The 17,167-nt window shown below is 48.2% G+C and overlaps 1 protein-coding gene and 1 long non-coding RNA gene across 13 annotated transcripts; one reads left to right on the top strand and one right to left on the bottom strand.

The window, feature by feature from the left end:
• Positions 1-572: 572 nt before the first annotated feature.
• Positions 573-13,281, bottom strand: ANP32A (acidic nuclear phosphoprotein 32 family member A). Of its 11 annotated transcripts, none has more exons than XM_062501803.1 (8): positions 13,102-13,281; positions 5,823-5,972; positions 5,495-5,617; positions 3,538-3,736; positions 2,661-2,752; positions 1,767-1,805; positions 1,029-1,047; positions 573-896 (listed from the first exon to the last, which is right to left on the bottom strand). In XM_062501803.1, exons 1-8 carry the CDS (start codon positions 13,153-13,155, stop codon positions 841-843), a joined length of 732 nt encoding a protein of 243 aa, XP_062357787.1. In that variant the 5' UTR covers positions 13,156-13,281; the 3' UTR covers positions 573-840. The 11 variants fall into 11 exon arrangements, with proteins under 11 accessions (XP_062357787.1, XP_062357778.1, XP_062357777.1 ...); XM_062501794.1 differs by having other exon boundaries at positions 573-902; positions 1,029-1,089; positions 1,749-1,846; positions 2,672-2,758; XM_062501793.1 differs by having other exon boundaries at positions 573-902; positions 1,029-1,089; positions 1,749-1,846; positions 2,672-2,770.
• Positions 11,720-15,419, top strand: LOC134049389 (uncharacterized). Of its 2 annotated transcripts, none has more exons than XR_009933604.1 (4): positions 11,720-11,807; positions 14,686-14,778; positions 14,966-15,078; positions 15,261-15,419. It is a non-coding gene; the product is annotated as an uncharacterized LOC134049389 (long non-coding RNA). The 2 variants fall into 2 exon arrangements; XR_009933605.1 differs by lacking the exon at positions 11,720-11,807 and adding an exon at positions 13,330-13,647.
• Positions 15,420-17,167: the final 1,748 nt, after the last annotated feature.

The following is a 17,167-nucleotide window of genomic DNA, read 5'->3' on the forward strand; positions in this document are numbered from 1 at the left end:
AACTCCCCTAAAACCCCTCAAAAAATCCCCCCAAAAAACAATTCCCATAAAACCTAGAATTCCCTCCCAAATTAAAGGAAAACTGGGAACACACAACACACAGGGATCGCAAAGTCACCAGCTCTGAACCCATCCCGAAAAATCCGATATTCCCAAAAAAAAAAAAAAAAACAAAAAAAAAACCAAAAAAACCAATGTTTGGTCACTATTTACAAAGAGGGAATTCCCAAAGTTGGGAAAAGGGGCTGGAAACGGCAGCATTCCCCCAAAAAAATAATAAAAAAATAAAAAAAGAAAGAAACCAAAAAAACCCATGGAGCAAGGCACCATTGCCACCCAAGGAAGGAGGCCTGGCTGCCATTCCCAAAAAAACACGGATTTGGGAATGGCAGAGGTGGGGAAATCCTGGCTCATCCATGGATTTCAACTCTGTTTTTCTCCTTGTTTTGCTTCTGGGATGTCCAAGCTCCGCTCCAAGAATTCCCAACTCGGTTCCTACTCAACTCTCGCAGTTCCAGGGATTCAAGGAAAAGGATCCAAGGAAAAGATTCCCAAAGAATCGGAGGAGGAGCGGCAGTAAAAATAGGATTTTATTCCCTTCCCACCCTCGCTGCTCCCGCTCAGTTCCCACAGCAACGTTACAATCCGGAAAAAAAAAACCCAAAAAAACAAACAAACAAACAAAAAAAAAAAACCCAAAACAAAAAAAACAAAACAAAACAAAAAAAGAAAAAACAGGAAAAGAAAAGGAAATCCAAAGGGTCGGGAGTGGGAAAAGGGGGAATTCCGGGATAAAAACAGTCAAATCACAAGAGGGAATTTTTTCCAGGGAAAAGCTGCTCAGTCGTCCTCATCCCCCTCATCCTCAGCCTCTCGTTTCCTCTTCTGGCCCTGCTCTTCCTCTGGAAAAAAAAAAAAAGAAAGAATTCCCATTATTCCAGGAGCCACATTCCTGCTTTTCCAGGAAATCCATTTTCCATGGAACTGAGGTGGTTTTTGACTTAGGAAAAGTGGGATTGGTTCCGTACCAGGCTCCTCCTCGTCCTCCTCGTCGTCCACCTCGCCGTCGTTGTAGCCTTCCTCATCCTCCTGGAATTCCAGGAAAAACCAGGATGAAAAGCTTGGGATCAGCCCAGGAGCTTTCCCAAGATCCCATTTTCCAAGGAGGGAAAGTCCTTGGAATGCCCTCAGCAAGGAGCTGCTTCCCAGTATTCCCAGTTTTTATGGAACAGCAGGAGCTGGCACTGAAATCCCAGGGAATCAACCCCGGGGAGCTGGGAATGTGGGAATGTGCCATTCCAGAGTTTAGGAAAACTGGGTTGGGATCGATGGGAGTGGGATTGATCCAGAACCTCTGAGCGGGATTGAGGAGGCTCAGGAATATTCCAAAGAGGCAGGAAGGGATTTAGGGCTGGAGGAATGGGAAAACAAATTCCTAGACTCCCATTTTCCCTCTTCCTAGAATCCCATTTTCTCCCATAATCCCAGTTTTCCTTCAACAATCCCATTGTCCTTCCTCCCATCCCACTTTCCCAAACCTTTTTTGCCCCCTCAAATCCCATTTCCCCCCCTAAAATCCCATTTTTCCACCAATCCCTTTATCCCTTCCAATCCCATATTTCCCCCCCACCCCCCCCCCCCAGGCTTCATCCACCCCAGCACAAAGCAAATCCCTAAAATTCCTCAGATCCCGGATTTCCTGCCCAGCCGCATCCCGCAGATTCCAGAGGCGGAATTCCAAGTCTCACCTCCTCCTCTCCGCTCACATCCTCCTCCTCCCCTTCCTCCTCCTCCTCTTCCTCCTCCTCATCTTCCACTACCTGAGCGTCGTCGTCGTATTCCTCCTCTGGAAAAACAAAATACATGGAAAAAGTGTGGAGGTTTTCTTTTAATAATTCCACCCAAAAATCTGGGAATCTGAGGGGAGAATTCCTTTGGGAATTTGTGAGCTTGGGAATCCCATCTTTTCCAGGAATGGATGGAAAAAGGATGGAAATGGATCCCATCATCCATCAGGAGCCTTCCCATGGACACAAAATTCCAGCCTTCGGGGTGATTCCCAAAAGGAAAGCCCCCCCCCAAATCCAACCATTCCCAGCAGAAATCTGGGAAGTGCCAAGCCCCTGGAGTGTTTTCCATGTGTTTGGGAGCTTGTGGGAACCTTCCCAGAGCTCCCACTCAGCATTCCCAGGAAAAGTGCACATCCAGCTTTTCTGCTTCTGCTGTGCTGCTGGAATGGGAGAATCCAGAAAATTCCCCGGGATCAGCCAAATCCTCATCCTGGGATGGCTCCCAGGGCAGCCTGGGAAAGGTGGTGCCTACAGCACTGGCATTCCCTGGAATTCCTTGGAATTCCAGGCTGTTCCTTCCTCAGATCTGGGAATTAACTGGAGCTCCCTGGTGTTTTCCATGCACTCCCCTCATGGAGCAACTCCCTAATTCCTGTTTCTTTTCCATGCCCACGGAAACCCTTTTCCATGAGGATTTCTGCAATTCCAGAACGTTCCTTCTTATCCCTGCTCCCATAATTCCTTCAGTCCCTTCCCTCGGCTCCTTCCTGATCCCACCCCTCCATTCCCAGATGGAAGAATGGGATTTTCCAAGCCCTGCCACCTGCTCCTCCTCTCATTCCTTCAGGATGCAGGAATTCCATGGAGCACATCCCACGTACCGTCCTCATCCTCCTCCTCGTCATCCAGGCCCTCCACGTATCCCTCAGCGTCGGAGTCCGGCGCTTCCTTGTCGTCCCGGTCTTTCACTAGGGATAAAACTGAGGAAGTTGCTCCTTCAGGCCCTGCCCAGCTCCTCCTCACCATTCCCTCAGGACACCCAGCTCCTTCCTTCTCCTCATTCCCTCAATTTTTTGGGACACTCGGGTTCTTTTCCTCATTCGCTCAGGACACCAAGGTCCTTGCCCTCATTCCCTCACTCCTTCCTCCATCCTCTCATTCCTCCCCTCATTCCCTCACCCCTTCCCCCATTCAGTCATTCCATTCCCTCGGGTTCTTTTCCTCATTCCTCCTCTCAATTCCCTCATTCCTTCCCCTCATCCTTGCAATTCCAACATTCCTTCCCCTCAATTCCCTCATCCCATCCCATCATTCCTTCAGATCCTTTTCCTCATACCATCCCTCAATTCCCTCACTCCTTTTCCCCACTCTGTCATTCCTTCCCCTCACTTCTCCCTTCATTCCCTCATCCCATCCCCTCAATTCCCTCATCCCCTCAGGTCTTTTTCCTCATTCCTCCCTTCAATTCCCTCATCCCATCCCCTCATCCTCCCATCCCATCCCCTCATTCCTTCCCTTAATTCCCTCACTCCTTCCCCTCATTCCCTCAGGCTCTTTTCCTCATTCCTCCTCTCAACCCCCTCAATCCTCTCATTCCTTCCCTCATCCCTTCAGGTCCTTTTCCTAATTCCTCCCCTCAATTCCTTCCCCTCATCCCCTCCCCTCAATTCCCTCATCCCCTCAGGTCCTTTTTCCTCATCCCCCCTCTCAATTCCTTCCCCTCATCCCCTCATCCCCTCTCCCGTACCGTCCTCATCCTCCTCCTCATCATCCAGCCCCTCCACGTATCCCTCGGCGTCGGAATCCGGCGCTTCCTTGTCGTCCCCGTCGTATCCGTCCAGGTACGTCAGCTGTGGCAGCAGCTTGAAGACGTTTTCTCTGTAATCGTTCAGGTTGGTCACCTCACAGTTGAACAGGTCTAAGCTCTTCAGGTTTTCCAACTTTTTCTGGGGGGGTAAAAAAAAAAAAAAAAAAAAAAAAAAAAAAAAAAAAAAAAAAGGGGGATTTTGGAAGGTTTGCCTAACCCTTACCTCCAAAGGTAAGGATCCCACAGGGAATGTGCTCAAGGGATTCCCTGGTGCTCCCTGGAAGGGGCAGGCATGGAAAAAGAATAAATAAATGGAGTTTCTATTAAAAATATCCCAAATTGCCCGACCTTGGAATAAACCAACTCCTCCCCTCTTTTCCCAGTTAGCTCCCTCTGGAATTTCTGCCCCTAATCCAGGAAAAAAAACCGCTCGGAAAACTGAAATGCTTCCATGCAGAAAGCCAGGAATTCCAGGAGAAATGCCTGGGATTTGGCATGGGGAAGGCTCTCCCTGGAGTCCTGCAGCTCCCAAATCCAAGGGAATAACTGGTGGCCAGGGAATGATCCCAAAGGAGTTCTTGAAGGTGGAAGCAGGAATGGAGCATCTGGACACAAGAACTTGGCTAAGAGAGGTTAAAAAAATGGAATTATTTTTAATTATATTATGGAAAATGAGAAAAATCAAAACCATGGAAATGGAATAAGAATTTAATTCCTGGGGGTTTTGCGGATTTTTTTTTTTGGGGGGGGGGGGGGGCGGGGGGGAAGTCTGCACTGCCCACAGAACTTGGAAATCCTAAAAATAAAATCCAAAGGAATTGAGTATTTGTATCAAGGCTTATCCATGGATAAGAAATATCAATTCTTAGGGAATATCCACTCAGGAAAAAGGCCTGGAAATGGGAAAACTGGGAGAGCTGGGAGCACTGGGAACACTTCCAGGCTTCTCCAGAGTTTAACAGCTCTGCCTTTTCTGTGTGCTGCAGGAAATGAGATCCGGGAAGAAGCTGCTCCTGGAAGGATTTTAATGGGAATTCTTGTGCCTGGAGATGGATCCGGAGCCCGTGGAATCCTGGGAAGCTGCGGTGATTCCCGCCGGGAATGGGGGAGCCCGGCCCGGCAGCCACTAGAGGGAAGCAGCGGCTCAGCGGGAGCAGGGACAGGGATCTGGGATGCGGCCCGGATCCCGGGATTGGCTGGGAATTTTTGGGAAGGAATGAGGGGGAAGAGTCCTGGAACAGATTCCAGGAGTGACATTCCCTGGAAGTGCCCAAGGTCAGGCTTGGAGCAAGCCGGGACAGAGGAACAAATCCCAGTGCCTGGGAGCAAAACCAGCTCCTCAGGATTTGGGATACAGGGGGCAGGAAAAACCGGGATTTTGGGAAGGAAGGATCTGGCACAGACTGCAGGAGTGACATTCCCTGGAAGTGACCATGGCTGAGCTTGGAGCTAGCTGGGATAGAGGAAGGAATTCCAAGGGTTTGGAATGGGATGAATCCCATTCTTTGGAGCAAAACCAGAGCTCTTCAGAATTTGGGATACAGGGGGCAGGAATAACTGGGATTTTGGGCAGGAATGATCTGGCACAGATTTCAGGAGTGACATTCCCTGGAAGTGCCCAAGGCCAGGCCTGGAGCAAACTGGGATAGAAGAACAAATTCCAAGGGGTTTGCAATGGGATAAATCCCATTCCTTGGAGCAGAAACTCCCCAGGACTTGGGATGCAGGGGGCAGGAATAACTGGGATTTTGGGAAGGAATGATCTGGCACAGATCCCAGGAGTGACATTCCCTGGAAGTGCCCAAGGCCAGGCCTGGAGCAAGCTGGGCTAGAGGAAGGAATTCCAAGGGTTTGGAACGGGAATAGAATCCCATTCTTGGGAGCAATCCCGACTCACCAGAGGTTCTATTGTCCCGAGATCCTTGATTTTGTTCCCACTTAGGTTTAGGTGCGTGAGGTTCGGACACTTCTCTGCCAACACTTCCAGGCCTCCTGAGATTCTGTTGTCGCTCAGCTCGAGCTGGAAAAATCCCGAAAAAAAAAACCAAAAAAAAAAAAAAAAAACAAAAACAAACAAACAAACAAACAAACAAAAAAAAAAAACAAAACCAAAAACATCCTCAAAAATCCCACCCAATCCCATTCCAGACACTTTGAAGGGGAAAAAAAAAAAAAAAAAAAAACAACTAAAAGAAGGATTTGTCTCGGGGAGAAGTGGGATTTACCTTCTTAAGTTTGTTTAACTTTGGTAAGTTTGCAACTGAGGTTAAGCCGACGTTGATTGTGCTGAGGAATTCCAGCTCCTCAAACTCATCCGTGAGGCCCTCGATTTTCCCTTCGTACGACCTGCAGTTGTCCAGAACGAGCTCTTTCACCTGGAAAAGGGAAAAAAAATCCGGGAAAAACAGAAGGGATTTCAGGGTGTTAGGAAGAATCGGGAGGTTTCCAGCAGGGAAAAATAAAAAAATTAAAAAAAAAAAAAATGCAGGAGTTTGGGATTGTGTTGAGAAGAAAGTCAAGATTGAGGTAGTGCTCCTGATCCCAAATAATGAGGGGGGGAAAAAAAAAAAAAATCACAAAATTCCCAAAAATAAATTCCCAGTCTACTCATTGTGGTGGATTTTAGATAGAAATCACTCCAAAATAAGGAAAAATTCACGGATCTTTTCCCTCAATTCTGTTTAATTATCAGGATTCTCCAGAGGATCCATCTGGGGATAAATAAGGAGGGTTTTTTTCCCTCATGTGAGGGGGGGAAAAAAAAAAAAAAAAATCACAAAATTCCCCCAAAATAAACTCCCAAACTACTCATTGTGGTGGAATTCAGATAGAAATCCCACCAAAATAAGGAAAATTCACAGATCTTTTCCCTCAATGCTGTTTAATTATCAGGATTCTCCAGAGGATCCATCTGGGGATAAATAAAAAGATTTTTTACCCTCATGTGAGGGGGGGAAAAAAAAAAACCCCAAAATAAATTTCTAAATTACTCATTGGGTTGAAATTTAGGTGGAAAACTCGTGGATTTTTTTCTCTCAATGGTGTTTAATTATCAGGATTCTCCGTTTGGGATAAAATACTGAGGGACAAACAGCTCCAGCCCTGAGCCAGGAACTGGGATTTCCCTGGAAAACAGGGAATAGGACACAAAACCAGTGGATCAAACAAAAGTTCCCTCATGCACAGAGCAGAGATTTAAGGAAAAGCTGGAAATAATCTTGGATACCATGGAAAACCCTTTGGCACGAAGGCAAATGACCCAACTGCCTTTTTTTTTTTTTTTCCCCTCTTTTAATTTGCATTTTTTTTAGAACCTTGGAATGTTTTGGGTTGGAAAGGACTTCAAGGATCATCCCATTCCAACCTCTCCGTGGAATTTTTTAGGGAAGGTTTGTTTGTTTTTTTTTTTTCCCCTCCCTGCTTTTCAGGAAGTTTGCTGCACAAACGCCACATTCCCTCCTTCCCTGTTTCCAGCACTGGGCAAAGGCACAATTCCAACAAATCCACGGAGAAAGCCCCTGGAATCCAAGAGGCCACGTTTGGGAAGCTTGGATGAGTTCAGAGAAAGTTTGGGAAGAGCAGAGCACATTCCCAACCCTTCCCAAGAGCAACATCGTGTGGGTGGTAACGCCCCGAATCCCTGCAAACGACAGCATTCCAAACAAAATTCCAGGATGGCTCCATGTCCTAAAAAAATCCCCAATGAAATCCAGGTGTGCCGAAGGAGGAAGAAGTGGATTTGTTGGGATTATTTTCCCCAACACCTCACAGCTCTTCCATGGCACGTTCCCTTCCCATAAAATCTCGGAATTTCAAAGAGGAGAGGCTTTGTGAGAGGCATTCCGCAGCACTTCCAACAGGGAACTACTCCAAGGATTTGTCCCCCCCAAAATTCCAACCGGAGCTGAGAAATCCCCTGAATTTCTCATTCTAATCCCACCTGGAACGTGACCAACAAAAACTTGGGATGAGCTTCCTACTCAATCCCGGGATTACCGGAGACGCTCCGATGAACCAACCCCTGCTCCAAGATCATCCCAAAATCCCCCAAGCTCAAGAACCTAATTAAAATAATTAATTAATTAAATTCCAGCTGCAATTCCAAGCTCTCCCTGATCCAACCCCACAGCAGCTCCAAGCGATCCCATTCCCTGTGGGAAACAGGGAAGGATTCCATGGAATACCCGCCGGCAGCTCCCCTGTGTCCGCTTGGCCACGGCTCCGGAGCTCTTCCAGGTTTTTTACCGGAGCCCTTGGAATTCTGCCCAGGGCAGGGAGGGCAGCAGGTGCCATGGCCCGTGGCCACCGGGGATTCCCATTCCGTGGGATTCCCATTCCAGGGGGATCCTCACCTGCTGCTGCTGCTCAGGAATGAGGAGCTGACCCGGAGCAGAAGCCGACTCCACAGGGAAATGGGAGAATTCCCAAGGTTTTCCCATCCTTTTCCTGCCCCGGGATAAGCAGCGGATGGAATTCCTTCCCCAAACCCCACGGGATTTGGATACAGCACTCCGGGGCTTTTTTGGGAATATCCGAGATGGGATAAATTGATTCCTGAGGAAACCCAGGACGCTTGGGAACACGCTCTTTCCCACCGGCTCATCCCAACCGGAATTCCCAACTGGAATCAGAGAATCCCTGGAAAACACCACTAAGGCACCAATCCAATCCCACCACTCTTCCAGGATTAAACCTTTCCTGGGAATACCAAATTCCCATTGGGAATATCTGAGATGGGATAGATTGATTTCTAATACTGAGTCATCCATGAGCATCTCCTGGCTGGGAATGGGCTGGGAAGAGAATCCCAAAAATCCCGAGGCAGGGAGAGACGGGTGCTGGAAAATGGCCAAGGAACACGACCCAATTCCCAGGAAATCCTGGGAACCATCCAGCCCAGAGAATCCCACAGCAGGGGCAGGGAAGGGACTGGATGAGATTAACAGGGATACTGGGATTGGGATCAGAATTCCACTGGAACGGATGGAAGCGACACCGCAGCTGCCGGGACTTCCCGGAAATTTTCTAGGCTTTCTCCAAGCTCCAGTTTATGGGAATTCCCCCTATCCAAGAAATCCTGTTCCCTTCAGCAGTTCCCAGGTGGATCCGAGGAATCCAGGATTTCTGAGGAAATCCAGGATCCTTGGGAACACGCTCCATTCCCTCCTCTTTCACACCAGCTCATCCAGCTGGAATTCCAACCTGGAATCAGAGAATCCTTGGAAAAATTAATGGAATGCAGGCATCAATCCAACCTTCCCGGGATTAAACCTTTTCTGGGAGCACCAAATTCCCATCCCAGGAAGCTCCAACCGGACTCCAAACTGATCCTGGCTTTCCCAAAATTCCCATCAGAATTCCTCCTCTGCTGCAACTTCCTTGGAAAATCCCACCAAGAACTGGAACTTCCAGCATTCTGGGATCACTGAGGTTGGAAAAAGACATCCAGGATGGAGTCCAAGCTGTGCCTGATCCCAGAGCTCTGTCACATCCAGGAATTCCTTGGACGCTTCCAGGGACGGGAATTCCACAAGAGCTGCCCTTTCCAATGTTTATCCACATTTTCCATGAAAAAATTCCTCCTGATGTCCTACCTGAGCCTCCCCTGGCATTAGGGAAGGAATTTCAGCAAGATCCCTTCCTAATTCTCCCTTTTTTTTTCCAGGAAAAACCAGGGAAAAAAAAGCCAAAGTCTCCCCCTTTCCTCTGATCCATGGGATTCCCTCAGGGATCAAAGTTGGACTTTTATTCCTCCCAATCCTGCCTCTAAAATTCCCAATATTCTCATTCCTGGTTCTTTATTTTCCCCTGGAAATTTTAATTCCACAGGGAAAAATCCGTGGAAAATTCCCTTTAAAATTAGAAATATATTTAAACCAACTTTGTTTTGTTTTGTTTTTTTTCTTTCCCCTCTCAGTTGTTTTTCCCATTTTTTTTTCGCTATTCTGTTGGATTTTGTTTTTGCCTCCTGAGAATTCCCTTTTTTGGGGGAAATTCCAAAGGTTCTGATGGAGTTTGGGGCTGATCAAGGAACTTTTCCCCACATTAAATCAAATTTTCAGCCTAATTTTAACCCCCCCACCCGCCCCTGCTTCCCAATATTTGGATTTTCCTCTGGATTTTCTGATGGGAATGAGCAGGAATGTGCCAAGATCTGCCCAGGTGAACACTTCCTGAAGGAAATTAACTGAAATTAATTAATTATAATTAAAATTATATTAATGAGAAAAATAAAATCATCATTTTGCTGTGATTAGGAAACTCAACGGCATAAAAAGCGGGAATATTTAGGGGTGGAAAAACTGCCTGAACATCCAAAATTTCCCAGTTTTCCAGCACTAAAATACACTTTTTTTCCTGATGCTGAATTAATATAAAAAATAAAGGGAAGAGTAAAAAATTAAATAACGAAAACGGAATTGAGGAAGGAATTTCTCCACAGAATCCACCTGAGGATATTTTTAGGATGCGACTTTCTGGGATTATTCAATGGAAAAGCCCAGAATTCCATAGGAAAAAAAATAGGGGACCCAGGTGGAAAATATTCCAAAGCAGCTCCGGAAAAAAGCACAAAACCCCGTCCACAACAAAGGATTTAATTCTGATTTCAGGAGAGATTAAATCAAAAAGCAGCACAGAATTGAAGGAAATTCCCAAAACTCAGGGGGATTTTCCCAGGATTTCTTGATACTCCACATAAAATTGGGGAATAATACGGACAAATACTCAAAAGTAAAGGAAACAATTCCCAAACTCATCCTGCCCACCCAAAACTTCCTGAAATCCAGGAATAAATGACTATGGCATCACTACTCTTGCCAAATCCCAATTCCAGAGGGTGGAATTAGCAGGATTTTCCTTTAATATTTTCAAGGAACAAAATCCATCCCACAAACTTCATTCACAAAATCACGTGCACGCACTCGGAACACAACAACATTCCCAGCTGGAATTTACACCTCTCTGCCTAAAAAAAACCCTGGAAAATTGGGGTTTAGAAAACTTTGGGGCGGGGGAAATCAAGGCACCAAATTCCCTGAGAATTCCAAGGAAAACCAAGCAGTGAAAGGAAATTATCCCGATTTTCCAGCTCCCTGCTGCCCATTCCCAGCCCTGAGGAGCAGGGAACTCCCTCCGGCTCCGAGTTTTCCCAACTTTTTTTTTTTTTTTCTTTTTTGAGGCAAAAGTGAGAGGAAACAGCACAAAATCCAAGCATGGAAAAGAGGGGTGGGGGAAAAATTGAGTTTATCCCTTTTGGAGTCAGTTTTTAAACAGCGTTTAAAACGAGGAGGAAACCTCCAGCGACGAGGCGAAATGGGAGGCAAAACTCAGCAAAACCAGAAAACTATCTTTAAAAATCGTGAGGGGAAAAAAAAAAAAAAAACTTGAAAAAAATAACCAGGGGGAAACAAGGAAAAAAAGATAGGATTAAAATGAGCAAAACACTTCCCAACGCCAGCGCTGCCTCCCCACAGGGCCCTGCCCAGGAAGGAGGCGGATTCCCCGATCCGCGCTCCTCACTCGGGGCGAACCGCGGGGCTCTCCCGGCCCCTTTCGTACTTCCCTAAAAACTCACTACAAGACAATTCCTAAAAAGCTTTTTTATTATATTATTACTGTACATATATTTTATTTTTTTCTTTACTCCAACGCGGCCCTCACGAAACCTCCTCCCGCCCCGCGGCCGGGCGACAAAATGGCAGCGCTGCCGCCCGTCATGTCGGGAGGGCTCCGCCGCAACCTCCGCAGCGCCTCAGCCCCGGCGCCAGCGGGGCTCCCTCACGGCCCCGCGGGGCCGCCCGCGGCCGAGGCAGCGACGGCGGCGGGAGGAGGAGGAGGAGAAGGAGGAGGCGGCGGCCGTGAGGGGAAGGCGGGGGGGGGGGGGGGGGGGGGGGGCAGCACAGAACATGGCGCCGCGTCCTACTTGCGCTGCGGCGCTGCCCCGCTCGCCTCACGGAGCCACCCCCCCTCCCGGCCATGCCGGTTGTTCGCCGTTGAGTCCCCCCTCCTTTTCCCTTTCGCCCCGTCCTCTTCCTCCTCCTGCTCGCCCAGGAGTTTTTAAACTTTAAAGCGCAGCTTCCGCCGCTCCGCGCCCGCCTTTGTCGTCCCCCCCCCCTTCCCTCCTCCTCCCCTCTCTCTCTCTCTCCCCTCCCGCCTCTCCCTTTCTCCGGAGCACACCGCGCTCGGTTCGGCCGCCGCGTCCCGCTGAGGTACGTTCGCCCCCGGCTCTCCCCTTCCCTCAGCCTCCGGCGGCTCGGGGCACGCGGCGGGGCCGGGGCTCGGTGAAGCCTCCCCGGGCAGCGCTGAGGGCCCGGCGGGGCGGACAGGGAGCGGGGGAATGAGGGGAAGGGGCTTCCCCGCCTGCCCTCCCGCCCACTCTTTTTTTGGGGTGGTTTTCCTATTTCTCGCTTCTTTCCCCACCCTCCCCCTCGTTATGTTCTTGCTTGTTTAGGGGTTTTGGGGTTTTTGTTTTGGTGGGGTTTTTTTTTGGTTTTTTTTTTTTTTTTTTTTTTTTTTTTTGTCCTGCCAAAGTTTTTCGCCGTCCCCCGTTTATTCCGCCAGACGCGGAACAACAACCTGAAGTCCGGCCCCGGGGGAAGGAAGGGGGGGAAAGGGGGAAGAAGGAAAAACACGCACACACATCCAGCCTTTTTGTGCGTGTGTGGGGATGGAGGGGGTGGAGAGCGCGTTGATTCCTTCCAGTATTATTTTTTATTATTCTTATGATTATTAAGATTATTATTCAACGCCCGCGCTACCGGCGGCGATGCCCCATCGCCCGCAAAATAAAATAATAATAAAAAAACCCCAACAACAACAACAACAACAAAAAAAAAACAACAACGGGAAAAAAAAAAAACAAAGCAAACCCAACCAACGCTAAGCGTCGGTTTCAAAATTCTTTCCTTTTATCTTCTCAGCATCTGGAGAGAGGGAGAGAGAGAGGGAGAGAGAGAGAGAGAGAGAGAGAGAGAGAAAGGGCGCGTTCATGAGGACTACAAAGTTACAAATATGGCTCCCCAGTCTCTCTTGCCTGATCACTGCAAAGAAATGAAGACGCACTTTAAACTAAACCATTCGCAACTCACTCGGCAGTCCCTGCCTGCCTCTCCCTAGCCCAGCACCCTGCACAAATATTTGCCAACTAAACACGCCGAGAGAGAGAGCAGCGAGCAACTTATTTTTTATTTAATGCACGGCCAGCCCCTCTCCGAGGCATCGCAGCCCGGCACGGGCAGGAGCAGCCCCGGGGAGCCCCCGAACGTCCCCGGAGCGCCCAAAGCGGGGGGCGCAGCCCCCCCCCCCACACACACAGGTAGGCACCTCAAGGGCAGCAGCGGCCCCGCCAACACCTGGCACGCTCCACCCCGCCAAAAAAAAAAAAAAAAAAAAAAAAAATTAAAAATTTTAACCGTGGGATGCCTTTTTATTATTCTCATCATTAGCGTTATTAGCATTAATAATTTTTTTTTTTTTTTGGGGGGGAAGCATTGCATTGCTTACATCTGAGGGCGTCCTGTTCCGCAGCTCTAAGTGGATCCTTTTCTTCATGTCCATGTCCGTGGCTGGCGGCAGGCGCGGAGGGTGCGCGGCTCGGCTGGCGCAGTGACCCCGTGCAGAGCCCCCCGATCGCGGGGCGCGGAGGGACTCGGGCTCGCCCAGCGCCGCTCGGAAGCCCGAGCGCAGCACCGCGGCGCGCACTAACCTGATAACCGCGGGGGCGGGCGCTCCGGGGGCTCCGCCGGGATTGACGGCGCCATCGGCCAATCGCGGCGCAGCGCCGCCGCGTCTCAGCCAATCAGCGGCGCGAGGCGCGGCGGAAGCCAATGGGGGAGCGGCTGTGCCGGGCAGGGGGACAGCCCGGCGCCGAGCCCGGGCTCATTCCGCGCTGCCGCCTGATGGGGACGGAGCGGTCGCGGCTCCGCCGCGCCGGGTGCGGTGCGCGCTGCGCCCGCGGCCCGCCCGAGCCTGGGGGAGGCGGCGGGTCGGGGAGCGGCGGCCAAACCGGAGCCGCCCGGCCAGGGGCGAGCAGCCAGGAGGGAGGGAAAGGTGCGGAGCGAGGCACGGCAATGGCGCGGGCAATGGCGCGGGCCCCGGCGGCGGGGGGCGGGCGGCGGGCGGAGCGAGCGAGGAATGGAGGGAGGGGCGGCGGCGCTGAGGGGAGGGAGAGCGGCCGGGCCGTGCTCGGAGGGGTCCCCGCGGCCCGGAGCCGCCTCAGAGGGCTGGGAGCGGCTCTGGAGGGGAAGCGGAGGGCGAGAGGCGCTTCCCGGGCTTGGGAATATCGGGAAGGGCTCCCCGGGAATACCGGGAAGGAAGGACCCCGGTGGGGCGGAGGCGGCGCTGAGGGCAGGGGGAGCGGCCGGGCCACCCTCAGAGGGGGCTCCGGAGGGGAAGGGACAGGAAAAAGGAACAGAAGAGAAGGGAAAGGCGGGAGGATCCCCCCGGGAAGGTCCCTGAGGAGCAGCAGGGCCCGGCTGTGCTGAGGTGGGGCAAGGCCAAGGACGGGAATCGCCAGGAAAGCTGGGAAGGGATTTTTTTAAATTTATTTATTTTCCTTTGGAATGTCATGATAAAGGGGATGGATTCGGGCTGGAATGAGGTGGGATATTAGGAATTTTTGAAATTTCCAGAGAAGCTGGGGCTGCTCCGTCGCTGGAATGTGCGAGGCCAGGCTGGAGCAGCCTGGGATAGGGGAAGGTGTTGGGATTGGGACTGCATGTGGGGGTAAGATCCTTTCCAAGCCAAATCCCGGGAATTTTGAAGGAAAACGACATACTCCAGGAACGGGGGAATGAGGACGGAGCTAGGCTGGGAATGTTGGAGAAGGGAAGGATCCAAGGAATCCTCAGAGCCTTTTCCAGGGCCTGGAGGAGCTCCAGGAGAGCTGGAGAGGGATTGGGATGAAGGATGGAGGGACAGGACACAGGGAACAGTTTCCATTGGGATAAGGGAGATTTGGGTGGGGTCTTGGGAAGGAATTCCTGTCTGGGCTGGAATTCCCAGGGCTCCATCCCTGGAATGTTCGAGGTGGGTTTGGAGCAGCCTGGGATAGTGGGAGTGATCCCTTCCCATCCCAAACCATTCCAGGTGCTGCTGGATGAGGATCCAAGCCCAAGAGCTGCTCTTTTCCAAGGACTTTGGGATTTCCAAACTCTTCCTATTAGTTGGAGCAGAACTCAGGTAAAAAGTGCTTTTATTCCTTCTGAAATTCCTGTTTATCCTTTCCTGCTTTTCTGGGACTTGGCCGGTTTTCCCTGGAAAACACGGAGCTGGAAAATCCTGGAGAGCTGTTGGAAAGCATCAAGGGAATGCTGAAAATCCTTGGAAAAATTATTGGGAAACTTGATTTTATCCACATGTTTTACAGGGCGGGATGGAGATAAAGTCTCAGCTGTGAGCATGGAGAAATTCCAGGGATGTGGATGAAAGCAGCAGGAATTACGTTGGGAATGGGACAGGAAAAGCTGGATCCAGCTGCAGGTAAAAATTCCAATTTTGGCAAAACGTTTGGATTTTTGGGATGTTTTAGGGTTTGGGGATGGAATTTTGGGATTGGCTGAGAAATCCTTGATTGGAATTAATATTCCAAACTTTCAGAAATGTTTGGGATTTGGGAATGAGGCGGAATTTGATTTGAGCTCTGTTTAATTTCTTCTTTCCAGGTGTGTCCAGAGGTGACTCCTGGGCTGAATCTTCGGGAATTTTTAATGGAATTCTTGCTCCTGGTGCTGCTGGAAACCTTTGGGAAAGAACTTTTCTCTTGGAAAAAAAAAAAATTCCCTGGGACACGCTTGGATTTAAAAGGAATTTCTGGGAATCCAGATCTGCTTTTTCTTATTTTTTTTTTCCCAAAGAAAAATGTGGATTTTGATTGCTTGAAGGTGCAGAAAAGTCCTTTTTCTTCCATTATTGAGGGAATTTATTCCCAGTTCCAAGCCAAAATTCCATGTTCAAAGCTGCTCTTTCCATTATTTGTATTCCAAGAGGTTAGGAATTTAAAAAAAAAAGAATTTGGGAATTATAGTACTGGGAATAAATTTTAAGGGATGTTTTTCCAGGGTAAAACTTTCCTTCTTTGATTCTTAATTCCTGGTTTTTTTTTTTTCCTTGTTCGTTTTTCTAGGAATTTTGTATTTGTGGGATTGGTTTTTAATGGGAACTGTTGGGTTCTTTTTTTTCTGGTTTGTTCTTATCAGGAATTTGGAATTTATGGGATTGGTTTTTTAGCAAGAATCCGAGGGCTCCTTGTTTTTAGCAGGAATTTTTAATGGGATTTGTGGGATTTTTTCCTGTTTAAGAAAAATTTTGAATTTGTGGGATTGTTTTTTGCCAGGAATTCCTGGTTTTTTTTTTTTTTGTTTGTTTGTTTTTCCCTTGTTTATTTTACCAGAAATTTTGAAATTAGTGGCGTTTGTTTTTAAGGGGATTTTTAAAAGGAATTTGTGGAGTTTTTCTTGTTTATTTTTAACAGGAATTTTGAATTTAGGGAAATTGTCCCTGTTAAAAATTAACAGGAATTTGTGGAGTTCTTTCTTTTTGTTAGTTTTTGCCAGAAATTTCTGATTTCTGGGATTTTTTTTTTTCCCTTGTTTATTCTACCAGGAATTTTGAATTTATGGGATGGGTTTTTACCAGGATTTTTAAATAGAATTCCTGGATTTTTTTTTCCCTTGTTTATCAGAAATTCTGAAGTTATGGGATGAATTTCTTAACAGGAATATGTGGGATTTTTTTTTCCTTGTTTGATTTTCCCTTTATTTTCCCAGGATTTCCCCCCAAATTCCTTGGGAATCCTCCTTTTCCTTTCCCACATTCCCAGGGTAAATTCCCAAGGAAAATCCCTGGGAATTGTTTGTTTATCCCTTGAATGTCCCTTTGTTTTCCCACACCAAGAATTCCTTTTTTTTTTTTTTTTTTTTTTTTTTTTTTTTTTTTTTTTTATTATTATTTTTTATTTTTATTACTGGGAACAACTCTGGCTCTGCACACCTGGGAATGGAAAAAATTCCCAAAATTCCCCCCAATTCCCACCCTCAGCATTCCCAACAGGGGAACTTTGGGATAAAACAAATCCCTGGGATCCAGGAATTCCATGGAAAACACCCTTGGGATTCCATAGGAATTTCCAGTTCGTCTTTTAACCCCTTAGAATCGGAATTTTTGCAGCATTCCAGAGGGGGGGAAAAAAAAAAAAGGGAAAATCCTGTTAAAGCAATGAGGAAAAGGTGAGTTGAAGGAAAAAAAAAAAAAAGAGTGGAAAAAAAAGGTGAAAAATGAGGGGAAAAAACTCTGGGATGGCTCCAAAATTCCCTAAAATTAGCTGGAAAATGTTATTCCTGCTTTTTTTAAAAAAAAATGCTGGTAAATGTATTTTCTTTTTCCAGGGAAAAATTTGTGGGATAATTGGAATATTCCCGGTTTTTCTAATGGAATATTCCAAGATTTTCCTGCTTTACTGGCCTGGATTAATGGGAGAGTTTGGTAAAATCCCCCAAAAGTTCAGGAGGAGTTAAAAATGCAAGGAATTCTGGGATAATCCTTCAGAATTCAGGGAATGTGGGTGGAAAAC

This window comes from Cinclus cinclus, chromosome 13, assembly GCF_963662255.1.
Source record: "Cinclus cinclus chromosome 13, bCinCin1.1, whole genome shotgun sequence".
In the NCBI taxonomy this organism is placed as follows: domain Eukaryota; kingdom Metazoa; phylum Chordata; class Aves; order Passeriformes; family Cinclidae; genus Cinclus; species Cinclus cinclus.